The sequence below is a fragment of the Lepisma saccharinum genome, chromosome 25, assembly GCF_977018435.1.
Source record: "Lepisma saccharinum chromosome 25, izLepSacc3.1, whole genome shotgun sequence".
Classification (NCBI taxonomy): domain Eukaryota; kingdom Metazoa; phylum Arthropoda; class Insecta; order Zygentoma; family Lepismatidae; genus Lepisma; species Lepisma saccharinum.
Genome location: NC_139253.1, coordinates 8,306,119 through 8,318,614, shown reverse-complemented (window position 1 = coordinate 8,318,614; position 12,496 = coordinate 8,306,119). Strand labels below are relative to the sequence as shown.

Below are 12,496 nucleotides of genomic sequence, written 5' to 3'. Positions count from 1 at the left end.
AGAAGCTATCGTGGTGATGGACGACACAACATAGTGGTACACCTAGTCACAGACGAACTTTCGTTTTCATAGTTCAATTTGTTCACAGGATGCAGTTTTGACCGATTTCTTGACGATCGTAAATCTCTAATCAAGTTTGCAGGCATTAGATTAAATAACCGAATCTTAAGCTATACCGTATACATACGCGGTTAATTTAGAGTGCAATGCATAAATATTACGAGGCAAATTGTTCGTCACAATATGAGGTTCGGCAGCTGCAACAAAACGTCCAAACAGTTGAAAACTAGTGCACCAGCATCGATAGGAAGTAAGAAAAAAAAATGACATTATTGGTGGTCAATTTACCTGGCGTGTCTCCCCGATGGCGTAGAGATAACGTCATCCCCTACGTCCTGAGTTCGATATCTGGTGGATGCACATAGTGGTTCGAATCCAACTTTAAACTGTAGGTCCAGTCCGGATCAGCCTTACTGTGCATAAAGCGGACTTAGAATCATCAACAACAATTTGCCTGGTATTATTTTTTGCACTGACCGATTGTACTGAAATGTTCAAATGATCAAATTCATTCAAATAATGTCCAACTTCTCGGAATTAGCACTGCAGCACTTCTAAATAGGAACCGAATTTGAACGTATTTACACTCATTTTCGTTCGACGATTAACGGAACACATAGGGCGAGCACACAATACCACTGCCTACTTATCCGACAATCGAGATTTCGTGAGCGAATAATACCAACATAAAAGTTCGCAGAAAAGCCACGTCCCATTCAATGTGCCAATCCATTCGCTGAAAATTACACTGCAATATCTGGGGGAGAAATTTCGCAAAATACGTCTACCGGACCGCGAGGACGAATTCCGCTGAATCACAGGAGGACCGGAGAAATCTGACAACGTCGCACAGATTCTGAAGTCGAAAACGTATGTGACTGTAGATGCGTGTAAAAGCGTCTTCCCCTCAAACGCCGTTGCCAAGGCCGTAACATTGCAGCAGCGTTTTTAACATTATCGGCGATTCTCTGGAACTGATGTGAAAAGCTGGTAAGAATTTCTCGGAGAAGGGAGAGAGTTGTGCACCTCACACACAAGTCTAGTCGCTCCGCTGAGTCGGGGTCGGGGCCACGTGACGTCATAGCAGCCAAGGAGGGCACGGCAGAGAACTGGAGTGTGGCGGTTGGGTATTTAGACGGGGGCGGCAGCGTACGATCCACAATTGCTTGTCGGACTTCATCTAGTACAGACAGGTGTGTGCTTGCTCTCTCTGTACGGTATTTGTGGTTTAGTGGCTAAACATACGTACTCGCTTGTGTTAGTATACTTGGAAAGTGTGCTGCTTCGATCAAATTTTGGACGTTCTGTGATTAACAGTGAGATATATTCAAGTTTTTGGACTCTACAGTGATTTGGAGGAAGTTCCAATTCAGTTTGGATCATTTGCAGTTGTCTCGCTGTGACAAGAAAAGTGCTATGTTTGATTCAATTAAGGGGAAAATAAGTTTCCAGAAGGCTGAATCTTCTGATCGTCGAATGACATTAAATCTCCGCAGGAATAGAAACATCTGACTTAACGATTTAGCAGTTTTTAATAGTGATTTTAAACATTTCTGAAGTATCATTGCAAGAAAATGTCTCAATTATACATTTCGCAGCAACTACAAATGGGCAGATCTTACATCTAAATGCCTTTGATTTTGCTTATGTACTTTTTTAGTTTCAATTGTTACCTTAACTGCAATTTCGTTTAGAAGTGGTCACAATAAACTCGCGGTATTAGCACTAAATCCAAGTGTATACGAGAAAAATTCTTTGAAGTTTTAACATAGCTTTTTGCCATTTAACACTTACATTTTAACTTGTAAAGCAGACCCCCACGTACGTGTTTGTCGATTAAAAAGGTGCCCTTTTTCTTTTCCAGTCAAAATTTAAACTTTCATCATGTGTGACGACGATGTTGCTGCTCTCGTTGTGGACAATGGATCCGGAATGTGCAAGGCCGGTTTCGCTGGGGATGATGCCCCACGAGCCGTGTTCCCATCCATCGTTGGACGACCTCGATACCAGGTGAGTCCACTTACAATATTATTTTGTTAATTTTACACCTTGACAAGTAAGATTAGTAGTTTTTGTTGCATAATATTCATCACAACGAAAGCTACGATCAGAAAGTCTTTGATGTGTGGTTCTCGCATATTCAACGTGTTTCTGAAACAAACTGCTTAACTGTCGTGTACAAATTTTTAAAAAAAAAGTTAAATTGTGAAAACTTACAAATGTAGAGTACAAATACTTTAGTTAAATAGAGTATAAACAAAAATCGAAAACATTGTATTGTTAAATGACACTACGTATTTCCGATTGTAAAACGTCAAATTTCTTTTGAAAAGTAGTTAAAACAACTTGAAACTAATTTTTACACTATTAACAGCATAGCCTTTGACGATTAATTATGTACTTTAGAAGCAACAAACTTTAGTGATCTCGCGAGCTTCATGACAACTTGCTAAGGTATTTTGTCACCTGTGTTAATTTCATGTCATTGTTTTTATAGGGAATTATGGTTGGTATGGGCCAGAAGGACAGTTACGTAGGCGATGAGGCACAGTCAAAAAGAGGTATTTTGACTGTCAAGTACCCAATTGAACACGGTATTGTCACCAACTGGGACGACATGGAGAAGATCTGGCACCACACCTTCTACAATGAACTCCGAGTGGCCCCAGAGGAACACCCTGTTCTTCTCACAGAGGCTCCCCTCAACCCCAAGGCCAACAGGGAAAAGATGACCCAGGTAAGTTCGATTATGTTGCAAATATTTACACTATTAATTCCAGCACTTTCAATACTTTTTTCTGGCATTATTGAATTATTTCCGTTGACACGCCCCCAAATCCTAAATCAATGTGGAAGCAGTGAAAAATGTTCCTCAAGCAGAACTCGAACACTGATTTCTGGATTCAATATCATTGCTCTAAGGGCTCCTTTCCACCCACATATCGCATATTTTACGTCTCTTCTAGAGCATGTAGGAGAGTAATCTAAAATGTTGAGTAAGGAATCAATAGACTGGTTTCAAAACTTGGTTGGGGTCCCGTTCAAAACACGAGTGCTTACTTAGATTCGTAAATATATTAAAAAGTGAGACTTCATTACCTTGATCGGAAAAAGGTAGAATTTGGCATGCAAAATAAGCAGTTTAAGAGGACATAGAATCTCGGAAAGTTTCAAAATTTAGATTTCTCGTTACCCCGAAGTAAAGCTGTTTTTTACTGTTGTTTTCCAAACCAAATAAATGAACAAATATGGTATTTTATAGCAGTTTACATATTTACCGCAACAGATATCACTGTGTACAGTGACGGCGCCACAACGGGGTCAGAGGGAGCGGCCGTTCTCTTCATGGACCAGCCACCTCCTGTCACCGATCCGCTGTCTTAACCCAAATATGAATATTTGGATGACCTTTAGGGGCATGTTGAATGTGACTACCTTCTAGAAAATATCCGCCTCTGCCTTCCAATTAGTTTTTATAATTTCTGGCGCCATCGGTTGTTCAGTAATAGGTAACGAGGAAGTGTTAATTAATTTCTCACAGTGACAATTGTCCCACGTCAAGAAAACTAATATTTTAAGTTATAATTTTATTATTATTAATATTATACAAATATTATTATATATTAATATTAGCCAAAATACATTGATTTTTTCACTTTTAATTTTAATATATTATTGTAATACCTGTACATATTGATTTTTTTATATCTGCAATTTATAATGTAAATATTCCTAGCATACACCTATTTTATAGCAGTCTACGGCAACGTAAAATAATTCTCAAAACTTTCTATCATTTTGGGATCGTCTTATGTAGGCTCATTAACGCAAAATGTATACTTGTTCAGTAGACCCCTTAAATCTCTTCCCTTAACATACACCAATGACACAACATGACTTTCATAATCAGCCATTGCACAGATTATAACTTAATTTATTTAAAAGCATGATGGCGGGAATTAGAGTATTAAAGTGGGCACATCCACCTGTGCGTTAGCGTAAACTATCGAAATGTAAAGAAATTAATTAAAGTAGTAGCTGTACCTTGCCTAACACATTTCTTGCTAAAGTTTATATCTAAAATGTGTATTTGGTTAAAGGTTAGTTTAATTAGAAAGATTTTGAGGGATGGCGAACATTTCCGGGCCCCGTGGCGTCATCACTGAATTGTTTGGGTTACCCTTTCGAGCTCCCAAGTACAGTGGTGTGCCCAAGGGAAGACTGATGGGTGTTCAACGTTCTACTTTGACTAAAACCATTTCTAAAAGAATGTCCGAGGCAGGAAAAAACTGCAAAAAAAAAAATGGAGTTGACTGCTAAAAAAGTTGCAGGTACGCCACTACCCAAGTAGGTTAAGGCGTTGGGACCCCTTCCCCCCACCCCCATAATTCCATCAGTGCCTCGTCATCACGATTAATCCAAGAGGTAAAAAATCAATGTAAAGTAACGAAAAAGGACAAATTGGCGTGGTTCGGCTCGCATAACGTTCAGTCTCGACCAGACATAAAACGCCTCCAACTGTGATGATATGTACGGGAAGACATAAATAATCCACATATGCCCGGGATTTGAACCCACGTCTTCAGGCTTCGGAGCCCGTCACGCTGTGCCGGCCGGCAGTTGCACGCCAAAAGAACGTTACGCGGCCAAGAACCTTGCGAGTAACCTTGAATGCGTAACGGGCGAGCACAGCCCAGGCTGCTCTTCCGTTGAATATTAACGTCTGCGATACGTGATGAGGATCATAATTACGCGACTTGACCGGACTAGAATGTATGAGCCGGCGTGGCTGAAAGCATTTCCAAGAGATCGGAATCTTATCTTTCATTGCGTTCTTTCCTGCTTTGTTCGCTCTTCCGAACCACGTAAGCGCAGGGCAACTCTTTTAAAAGCACTGCCAAGTATTATATACGAGGGTTCTTTAAAAAGTATGTTAGTCCAACAGGTGGCGCTTCGGTCGTATCAATCTGGTTAATGACATGTTGTAACTAGGATATACGGGCACAAACAATAATGAAAACAGGCGCTTAAAAAGCTCCAAAAGACAGTGAACGTGATTCGTGAGCTTGTTATTAAGTTCCTTAAGCCCGCATCAGACAGAACTGGATTTCCAGTAGGTATGCCCTAGTTGGCGCTGGACTGGCTACCAATTTGCTAGTTTTCGCCTCACACGATACTTATCAGCGTACTTGTCGATAGACTTTTGTTTCCATACAACGGAAGTTGTAATGGCGGCCACGTGAAATGTAAACAGTGTATCACTTCACAATTTTAAAAGCCGATAAATATTCGACCGAGAAAACGTTATTAGGTACAAAATAATGGCGCTGTTTAAATACATACTTTACAACGTTTACTGTACACGTATCGAATAATATTTTAGTTGTTTCTAATATAAACACCGTGCACTCAGCATAGATGGTCTAACTCAACGCTCCTTTCATGCTGTATACGTTATACATTGCTGGAGTAACACCGGAAACCACAGACAAAAACGCTCCTTTGCACAATCAGATTATCTTCACATGGCGAAACCTTGCTCTGATTGGCTGTTCCACAGAATCCAGTCGAGGAAAGCAAGTAGCGATTAGAACATGTCCTATTCCTCCAAACCAGTCAAGCAGTCAGCCAGGCGGCCATGATTGCTACCTAGAAAGTTAGTTCAGCGCCAACTAGGGCATTCCTACTAGAAATCCAGTTCCGTGTGATAGGGGCTTTAATCAGCTGCACACTTACTGACTTCATTTGTTTTTGTATTCCATTGTATTTTTACTTTTTGTGTGTTGCTTTTCTGTAACTTTTGATCAGTTGCGACTACGATGGCGAATGGTGATTGATTGATTTCGTTAATCTTGCTTCGCTTTCCTGCCACTTTTTTGAGTAATCGCGAAGAAGAGAATGAGTGATGCGGTGAAATTGATGAAGGAACGCTGACAAAGAACACTCTTGCCCAAGCCTGAATTCGAACCCGGGACCTCCTGGGTCGTGCTAATCACGCCCTTGAGGTCGGTTTGTTCATACTGAACATAGACTTGTTTTATTAATGAAGAATGCCAGGTGTCCCGGGTTCGTATCCCTTCATCAATCTCATCATATCATCGTTCATCCTCATCTTCGTGATTAGCCAAAAATGACAGAAATGCGAGGTAAACCAAATCAATCAATAATTAAGAAATTATTCTAAACGCTTGGTAATTACTCTAAAATTTTACCATAGCATTGGGGTGTTTCTTTTTCTTTACTTTATGAAAGAGAAGGGAATTTGCAACAGTAGGAAGGGGAACATTAGCTTTAAAATTGGTAATACCTTTCTGCCTAGATATATTGAAGCTGACTAAATACGAGGGTTGTCCGGAAAGTGAGGTGCAATTAAGCGTATGACTTAACAAAAATTGAACTGACACGTGAAAGGCATTTAAAATACAGCTTGAGCGATTTAAATGACAATAAGTGTTCAGAATTTTTTTTTTAACCTCGGGGTCTAGAATGTACTTGTAATATCCAAAACGCGTGCCTGCCAAAATTTATCTTAACTTTGATGCTTTCATCGGTAACTCTCACATACGTGGTTTCCCAGAAGCACAGTACATCAAAGATTTCCCAGGCATTTCTAAGACTGTTAACTCCAATTAAAATTGATTTTGTGGAATGCGAGAAGACTTTAGACAATGGATAAATTACTAATAGCCCTCGTAAATTTAATTGGAGCGGTATTTATGGTGAAGGGATTAATTCATCTTCGCGTGCTTGAAACAATGTTCATACTTGGTTGACCGCCGCATGCAGCACTAATAATCGTAGTAAAATGTTACATCTAACTGGCGGAAACTGGATTGAGCTAATTTCTCAAGCGGAACAGCAATGTTGCCAGCTATTCCTAGCAAATTATCACTATGTACAGTTCGTTTAGTACCGAAATTTGCAACAAGTTTCTGTTATTACAATACTCGTGTAATCGTGCCTTGAGGGCCAGTCCGAATTAACAGGTGGTGGATAATTGTCATAATTTTATTGTAATGATGAAAGTCTTTGATAAGAATGATGTTAATGTGAATAGTTTAAGAGGATGCACTGTAAAATCAGCGTTATGCTGTACCGAAATAAATTATTTTTAAAAAATTTGCACTTCCAGACCTTGGCAATCTGCGATGGCTTTTCAAAACTGGGGGGAAGGGGCAAGGACAGTTTACCTTCCCTTTGTAGTTAAGGTTTAGTATAGTGAGAGGCAAAAGTGGCAAAAAGTGTGGGGGAAACTGCCCCAGCGCCTCCCCTAATAGCCGCCACTGTCTGCCTGATATCATGCCGTGAAGGGATATATCTTCGAATTCACACGTTTTACTGCGACCACTTAAGCTAGCAGTTCATACATTACTGTACCTGGAATCGGAACATTATTACAAATAATAGCATGTATGCATATACATTCCTATATCATGACTCCTAACGAGTCACAAGGCGAATATTAAGTTTTAATTGCATCGGTAACAATGGGTGCAATCTCATAACTTGTAGGCGCACGTGATATACGAACCGAGTATACTCGGTATAAGTGGTTACGGTTCCAAGAAATTACGTCAGCAATGAAGTTTGTCGTCCAACATTTTGCATTGTACGGGTTGTTCAAATCAACTTTAAAGGAAATATGTGAAATAATTGCTTTCTTTTGTGGCAGAGCGTCGAATATTTCTAGCCGAAGTTAGAATTAGATTCAGATTCTGCAGTTGGAACAGAGACCACACTTGTCTGGTGTTAACAGCTAGAAAAACCTCAGAGGTGGCATCAGGTACTGCAGTGTCTTGATACGGAAAACTAAGACGGCCATCCAACAGTTACACTTACATATTTTTAATATACATTTTGTTCTTCGTTTTTGCCATTTTACCTAATGACACGCCCTTCCCAATCTGTGGTCTCGCATGAACCATCTATCCCTGTTTTATAGCAATTATAATTTAAATGTACTCTGTTGTTAGCCAGGACAGTACGCGTTCTAGGATAATCTTCAGAGGCAGTATGTTTTTTATTAGTAGCCAGTCATATATTTGCCATCTTTTACTGTATTTGACTTTTTAAAAAGAAATTCTGGGTCGAATAAGGTTAGTTATGCTCCCCCCTCCCTTCTTGGGCGTGCTACTGTTGAACAATTCGGCAATTCTCTCTCAAAATCGCAGTTAAGCTAATTTCTAGTGGTGCTATGAACTGAAATTACAATTACATTAAAATTTACTTTCACAGAACTAACGTGTAATTTGCTATTGACATTACTGTCTCATCACCCTTTATGTGACTGATAAAGTTCGTCTAACTGTTCCTTCGTTACAACTAGCTTCCCGGTAGAAATATCGAGCCTTATAAGCCATCAAAGACTGTACTGCAGGACACTCATTCTTAGGTGAGAATCTAACATGACATGTGAAAACTTAAAACACATTATGCGAATTCTGTATTTAAAATTTGTCTTACAGCAACATTGAATTAATTATACACTGTTTTATCTTTGCAGATTATGTTCGAAACTTTCAACACACCAGCAATGTATGTAGCTATCCAGGCTGTCCTCTCGCTGTATGCTTCTGGACGTACCACTGGTATTGTGCTGGATTCTGGCGATGGCGTGTCACACACTGTACCCATATACGAAGGTAAGACAGCTGGATTTAAATCTTCAAATTACATACATTTGGGTGATTCGGTGCCAGATAAATATTTACATTTTAAAAAAAGTACTCTTGGTTTTGAGGTAAGCTTAAACAATTTTCTCGTTCTGTGTACAACCTTAGCCTTTTCAAGAGTGAAACAGTTATTTCAATATGTTGATGTTTGTCTGTTCCTAGTTCTTTAATATGAGAAATTGCTGCTACGAAAGAACATGTATTTGTAGGCTTAATCCGTCTTCTGTCTGGGATGTAAGGAAGGTTGAATTGTACTGGTTGTCTCATCAAAAACTTCGTGTTGGGGAGTTTTTGTGTGACAGATTGTACGCTCTCTCACAATTGCGGAAAACAATTGTAGTGTCTTTTTTCGATTAAGCATAACAAAAATAATTCGGCATAAGTTAAGAGATGTGTGGGAAATTTATTACATGAAAGTTAAAATTATGAGACAGGCATTCTTGGATTTCCACATTAAATCTTAAATCTTCCAATGATGTTTATTTAATATTTTGGATGGATTTACCTCTGTAAATTCAACCTTTCAGGTTACCCAGTTGGGCATCACTGACGGCACACTTCTCAAACACCTTTCTTGGTCAAGCCCCTTTCTTCGTCTCTAATGTCACCCAAAATTATTTCGTTGTTAGGTTAGGGGCTGTTAGCAGTAATAATACAGGGTTATTTGTGTGATGTCACAAGTCGAATGTTGGGGATTGACCAAGAGGGCGGTTCAGAAGTGTGCTATAAATGATTAACCATTAGAATTTTGATAGAATACAGTTATTTGAGTAATTGAGAGGCAGTTTCATATTTTCGCATGATCAATTTCTGTTGAATATGTGTGGCATGTATAAATGACATTCTAAAAACTTGTTTGATTGATGAGAAGTTATTAGTCTAAATGTACAAAGTTACTGATAACTCTTTAACATATGAACAATAATAACGAGTGATTTTGGCACACTTGTATATTATTTATGCTAAGGAATATCGGTTATGAAAGAAACTTGTGTATTTGTGTCCATAGATATGAGCAATACAGTTAATAACTCGTACTACTAAATTTTACTATGTCAAATGCAAAATAAACAAACAAAAGTTTGTGAACTTTTGTTCTGTAATTCAATTTGTTCTAAAGTGACAGTTGCCATCTTTGACGTCATAGTCTCCCTAAATCTAAATGAGTCCCATAAACACGCCTTAATCTTTTAATTTTCGAGAGGTACTAATGGGTTCTTTTTCCCCTCAAGGTTATGCTCTGCCCCACGCCATCCTCCGTTTGGACTTGGCTGGTCGCGATCTCACAGACTACCTCATGAAGATCCTCACAGAACGTGGCTACAGCTTCACCACCACAGCCGAGAGGGAAATCGTGAGGGACATCAAGGAGAAACTCTGCTACGTCGCCCTGGACTTCGAACAAGAGATGGCCACCGCAGCCTCATCAAGCTCTCTGGAAAAGTCTTACGAATTGCCCGACGGACAGGTCATCACCATCGGCAACGAGAGATTCCGTTGCCCAGAGGCCCTCTTCCAGCCATCCTTCTTGGGAATGGAATCTTGCGGCATCCACGAAACCACCTACAACTCCATCATGAAGTGCGACGTGGACATCCGTAAGGATCTGTATGCCAACACTGTACTCTCAGGAGGCACCACCATGTACCCAGGCATTGCCGACAGAATGCAGAAGGAAATCACCGCCCTCGCACCATCAACAATGAAGATCAAAATCATTGCCCCACCAGAGAGGAAATACTCCGTATGGATCGGCGGTTCCATCTTGGCTTCCTTGTCTACCTTCCAGCAGATGTGGATCTCCAAGCAGGAGTACGACGAATCCGGACCATCCATTGTGCACAGGAAGTGCTTCTAAATTATTTAACAACTTTAAAATTTTTCTCAACATTCCTTTTCCTGCTTTTGTGAGACACTACTCGTGCCTTTCATGAACTTTCTTGTGAACTGATTTCTCCGCTCCTCAAAAGAATATCCTGTTTAAGGAAAACTGCAAAAGAAAATCAAATTATTGAAAACACGAAATGATGAGACTTGAAACCTGAGGTGAAAGTTACCTGTTGTGCACTTGTATATAATTCTGTTAGGAGAAAAAACCCGTTAAGGTAGTAGACGCCGGCACCCCGCCCGGTAGAAGGGGTACCACGGTACGTCGAGGGTGGCGAGTTGATGAAAGATATTGGAAGATGGTCCGTCGGTCAGCTCTGTCAATTCAGAATTCCATCCGATGATTGGCTCGTCACTTCTCATTGTGCATTTTAGGTCAGGTGGGGCAAAGTCTTTCTTTGTTGCCCCACCATGATCTTGAAATTACATCATGAAGTGACACTGCAAGTAAAGACGCATGGCAGTTGTATTTAACTAACTTATTTTTTTGTTCTGTTGTAGCATTCAAAATAAAAAAGTTTTTGGTATAAGAAGTTTTGCATTTTATTTCGTTTTACCAATTTTGTACTGTTACGGCACAAGTTTCTATCCCTATAAGTTGTCACTATCTCGAGGGTGGTGAAGTTATAGATTTCAATCTGATGTGCTACTCTACCTCATGTTTGAACTTAATCTCCAGAGGAGTGCAGTAATTAATTCTTCTTTATTTTGTTGGCTCACACAGCATATTTTGGCGGTTTCTAGCCAAAGTTGCAGAGTTCAGGTACTGTTACATATGTCCAAACTGTTCATTAATATCTTTCACTTTCTTCGAAACACTATTGACTTATTGAGCGCTGTTGTCCATTCTGTTCTTATGTTATAACGACTTTGCAAAGTCTTTTAAATTTAATTTGTCGTGGGGGTCATGGCTGTTTGGATTGCAAACCTTTTTTCGAGCGAAAGTATAAAGTATCCAAATTACTGCAGTACGACGTTCAGATATTAATATAGGTAAGGATATCGGAAATAAAATATGTGCGTGTAATTACAAGTATTGTGCTCCTTTAATATTCTTACAAAGCAGAAAAAAAGACTGTCCTGTATAGATCAACAATCTAAAAAAATCTATGCAAACGAGGATTCATCAGCGAGAGAAAAAGGAGTATAATAACATACACACTTAAGAAATTTATATTAGCAACAAGACCATGGGGGGATCCTACAAAAGCACTTCACATATTCAGTTGTAATAAATCTCGAACTTTCGGTAATTCTGCATTTTTATTTTTTTAATTTTTTTTTTGTTCCGAGTTTTTGTTTCAGGTCAACTTTATACATAGATGGGCTAATCGGCACTGGGCAGTGCTCGAAGAGATAGGGATGTGGGGAATGAAAATAGTAATGATTCTACTAATAATAGTAAAAGTAACGATAGCAACAGAGTTTTGAGTTTAAGTCCGATTTATGCACAGAAAGGTTACTCCGCACTGGACCTACATTTTAAAGTGGGATCCGAACCAATATGTGCCTCCACCGGGTTTCGAACCCGTGAGCTCTTGATTACAAGGCGACGACGTTACCACTACGCCATCGGGGAGGACCATCAACGTTTTGTCTTCGCAAGTTCATTTTGGATAATCCTGGATGACGAAGGGAAATTTGCTTTCCAGTTGTGGCAACAGTGATGGCGGTGAGTTGAAGTAGATGAAAATTTAGGGTATGTTTATACATAATTCCTTAGATTTTATGACTTCTTGACAAGCAGTAATCTGACTGAAAATGAGTGGCAGATTTGCTTGATGAACTTTTGGCAATTATCGTAAGAACTGCGAATAGTAACGTGTGGTCGGTCGTCCTGCAAAATCAGATATATCAAGTCTGCTTGGTCGACTGAC

At 39.5% G+C, this 12,496-nt stretch overlaps 1 protein-coding gene across 1 annotated transcript; it reads left to right on the top strand.

The window, feature by feature from the left end:
• Positions 1-1,120: 1,120 nt before the first annotated feature.
• On the top strand, positions 1,121-11,152 carry LOC145978661 (actin 403-like). Its single transcript, XM_083111423.1, has 5 exons — positions 1,121-1,253; positions 1,925-2,070; positions 2,558-2,797; positions 8,564-8,702; positions 9,965-11,152. The coding sequence occupies exons 2-5, from the start codon at positions 1,945-1,947 to the stop codon at positions 10,588-10,590; spliced, it is 1,131 nt and encodes a 376-aa protein (XP_082967549.1). The 5' UTR covers positions 1,121-1,253; positions 1,925-1,944; the 3' UTR covers positions 10,591-11,152.
• The last annotated feature ends 1,344 nt before the right edge of the window (positions 11,153-12,496 follow it).

Coding starts and splice junctions, on each gene's coding strand:
- LOC145978661 (XM_083111423.1), top strand. CDS start 1,945: ATGTGTGACGACGATGTTGCTGCTCTCGTTGTGGACAATGGATCCGGA. Junction 2,071..2,557: donor TTGGACGACCTCGATACCAG/GTGAGTCCACTT, acceptor TTGTTTTTATAG/GGAATTATGGTTGGTATGGG. Junction 8,703..9,964: donor CACTGTACCCATATACGAAG/GTAAGACAGCTG, acceptor TTTCCCCTCAAG/GTTATGCTCTGCCCCACGCC.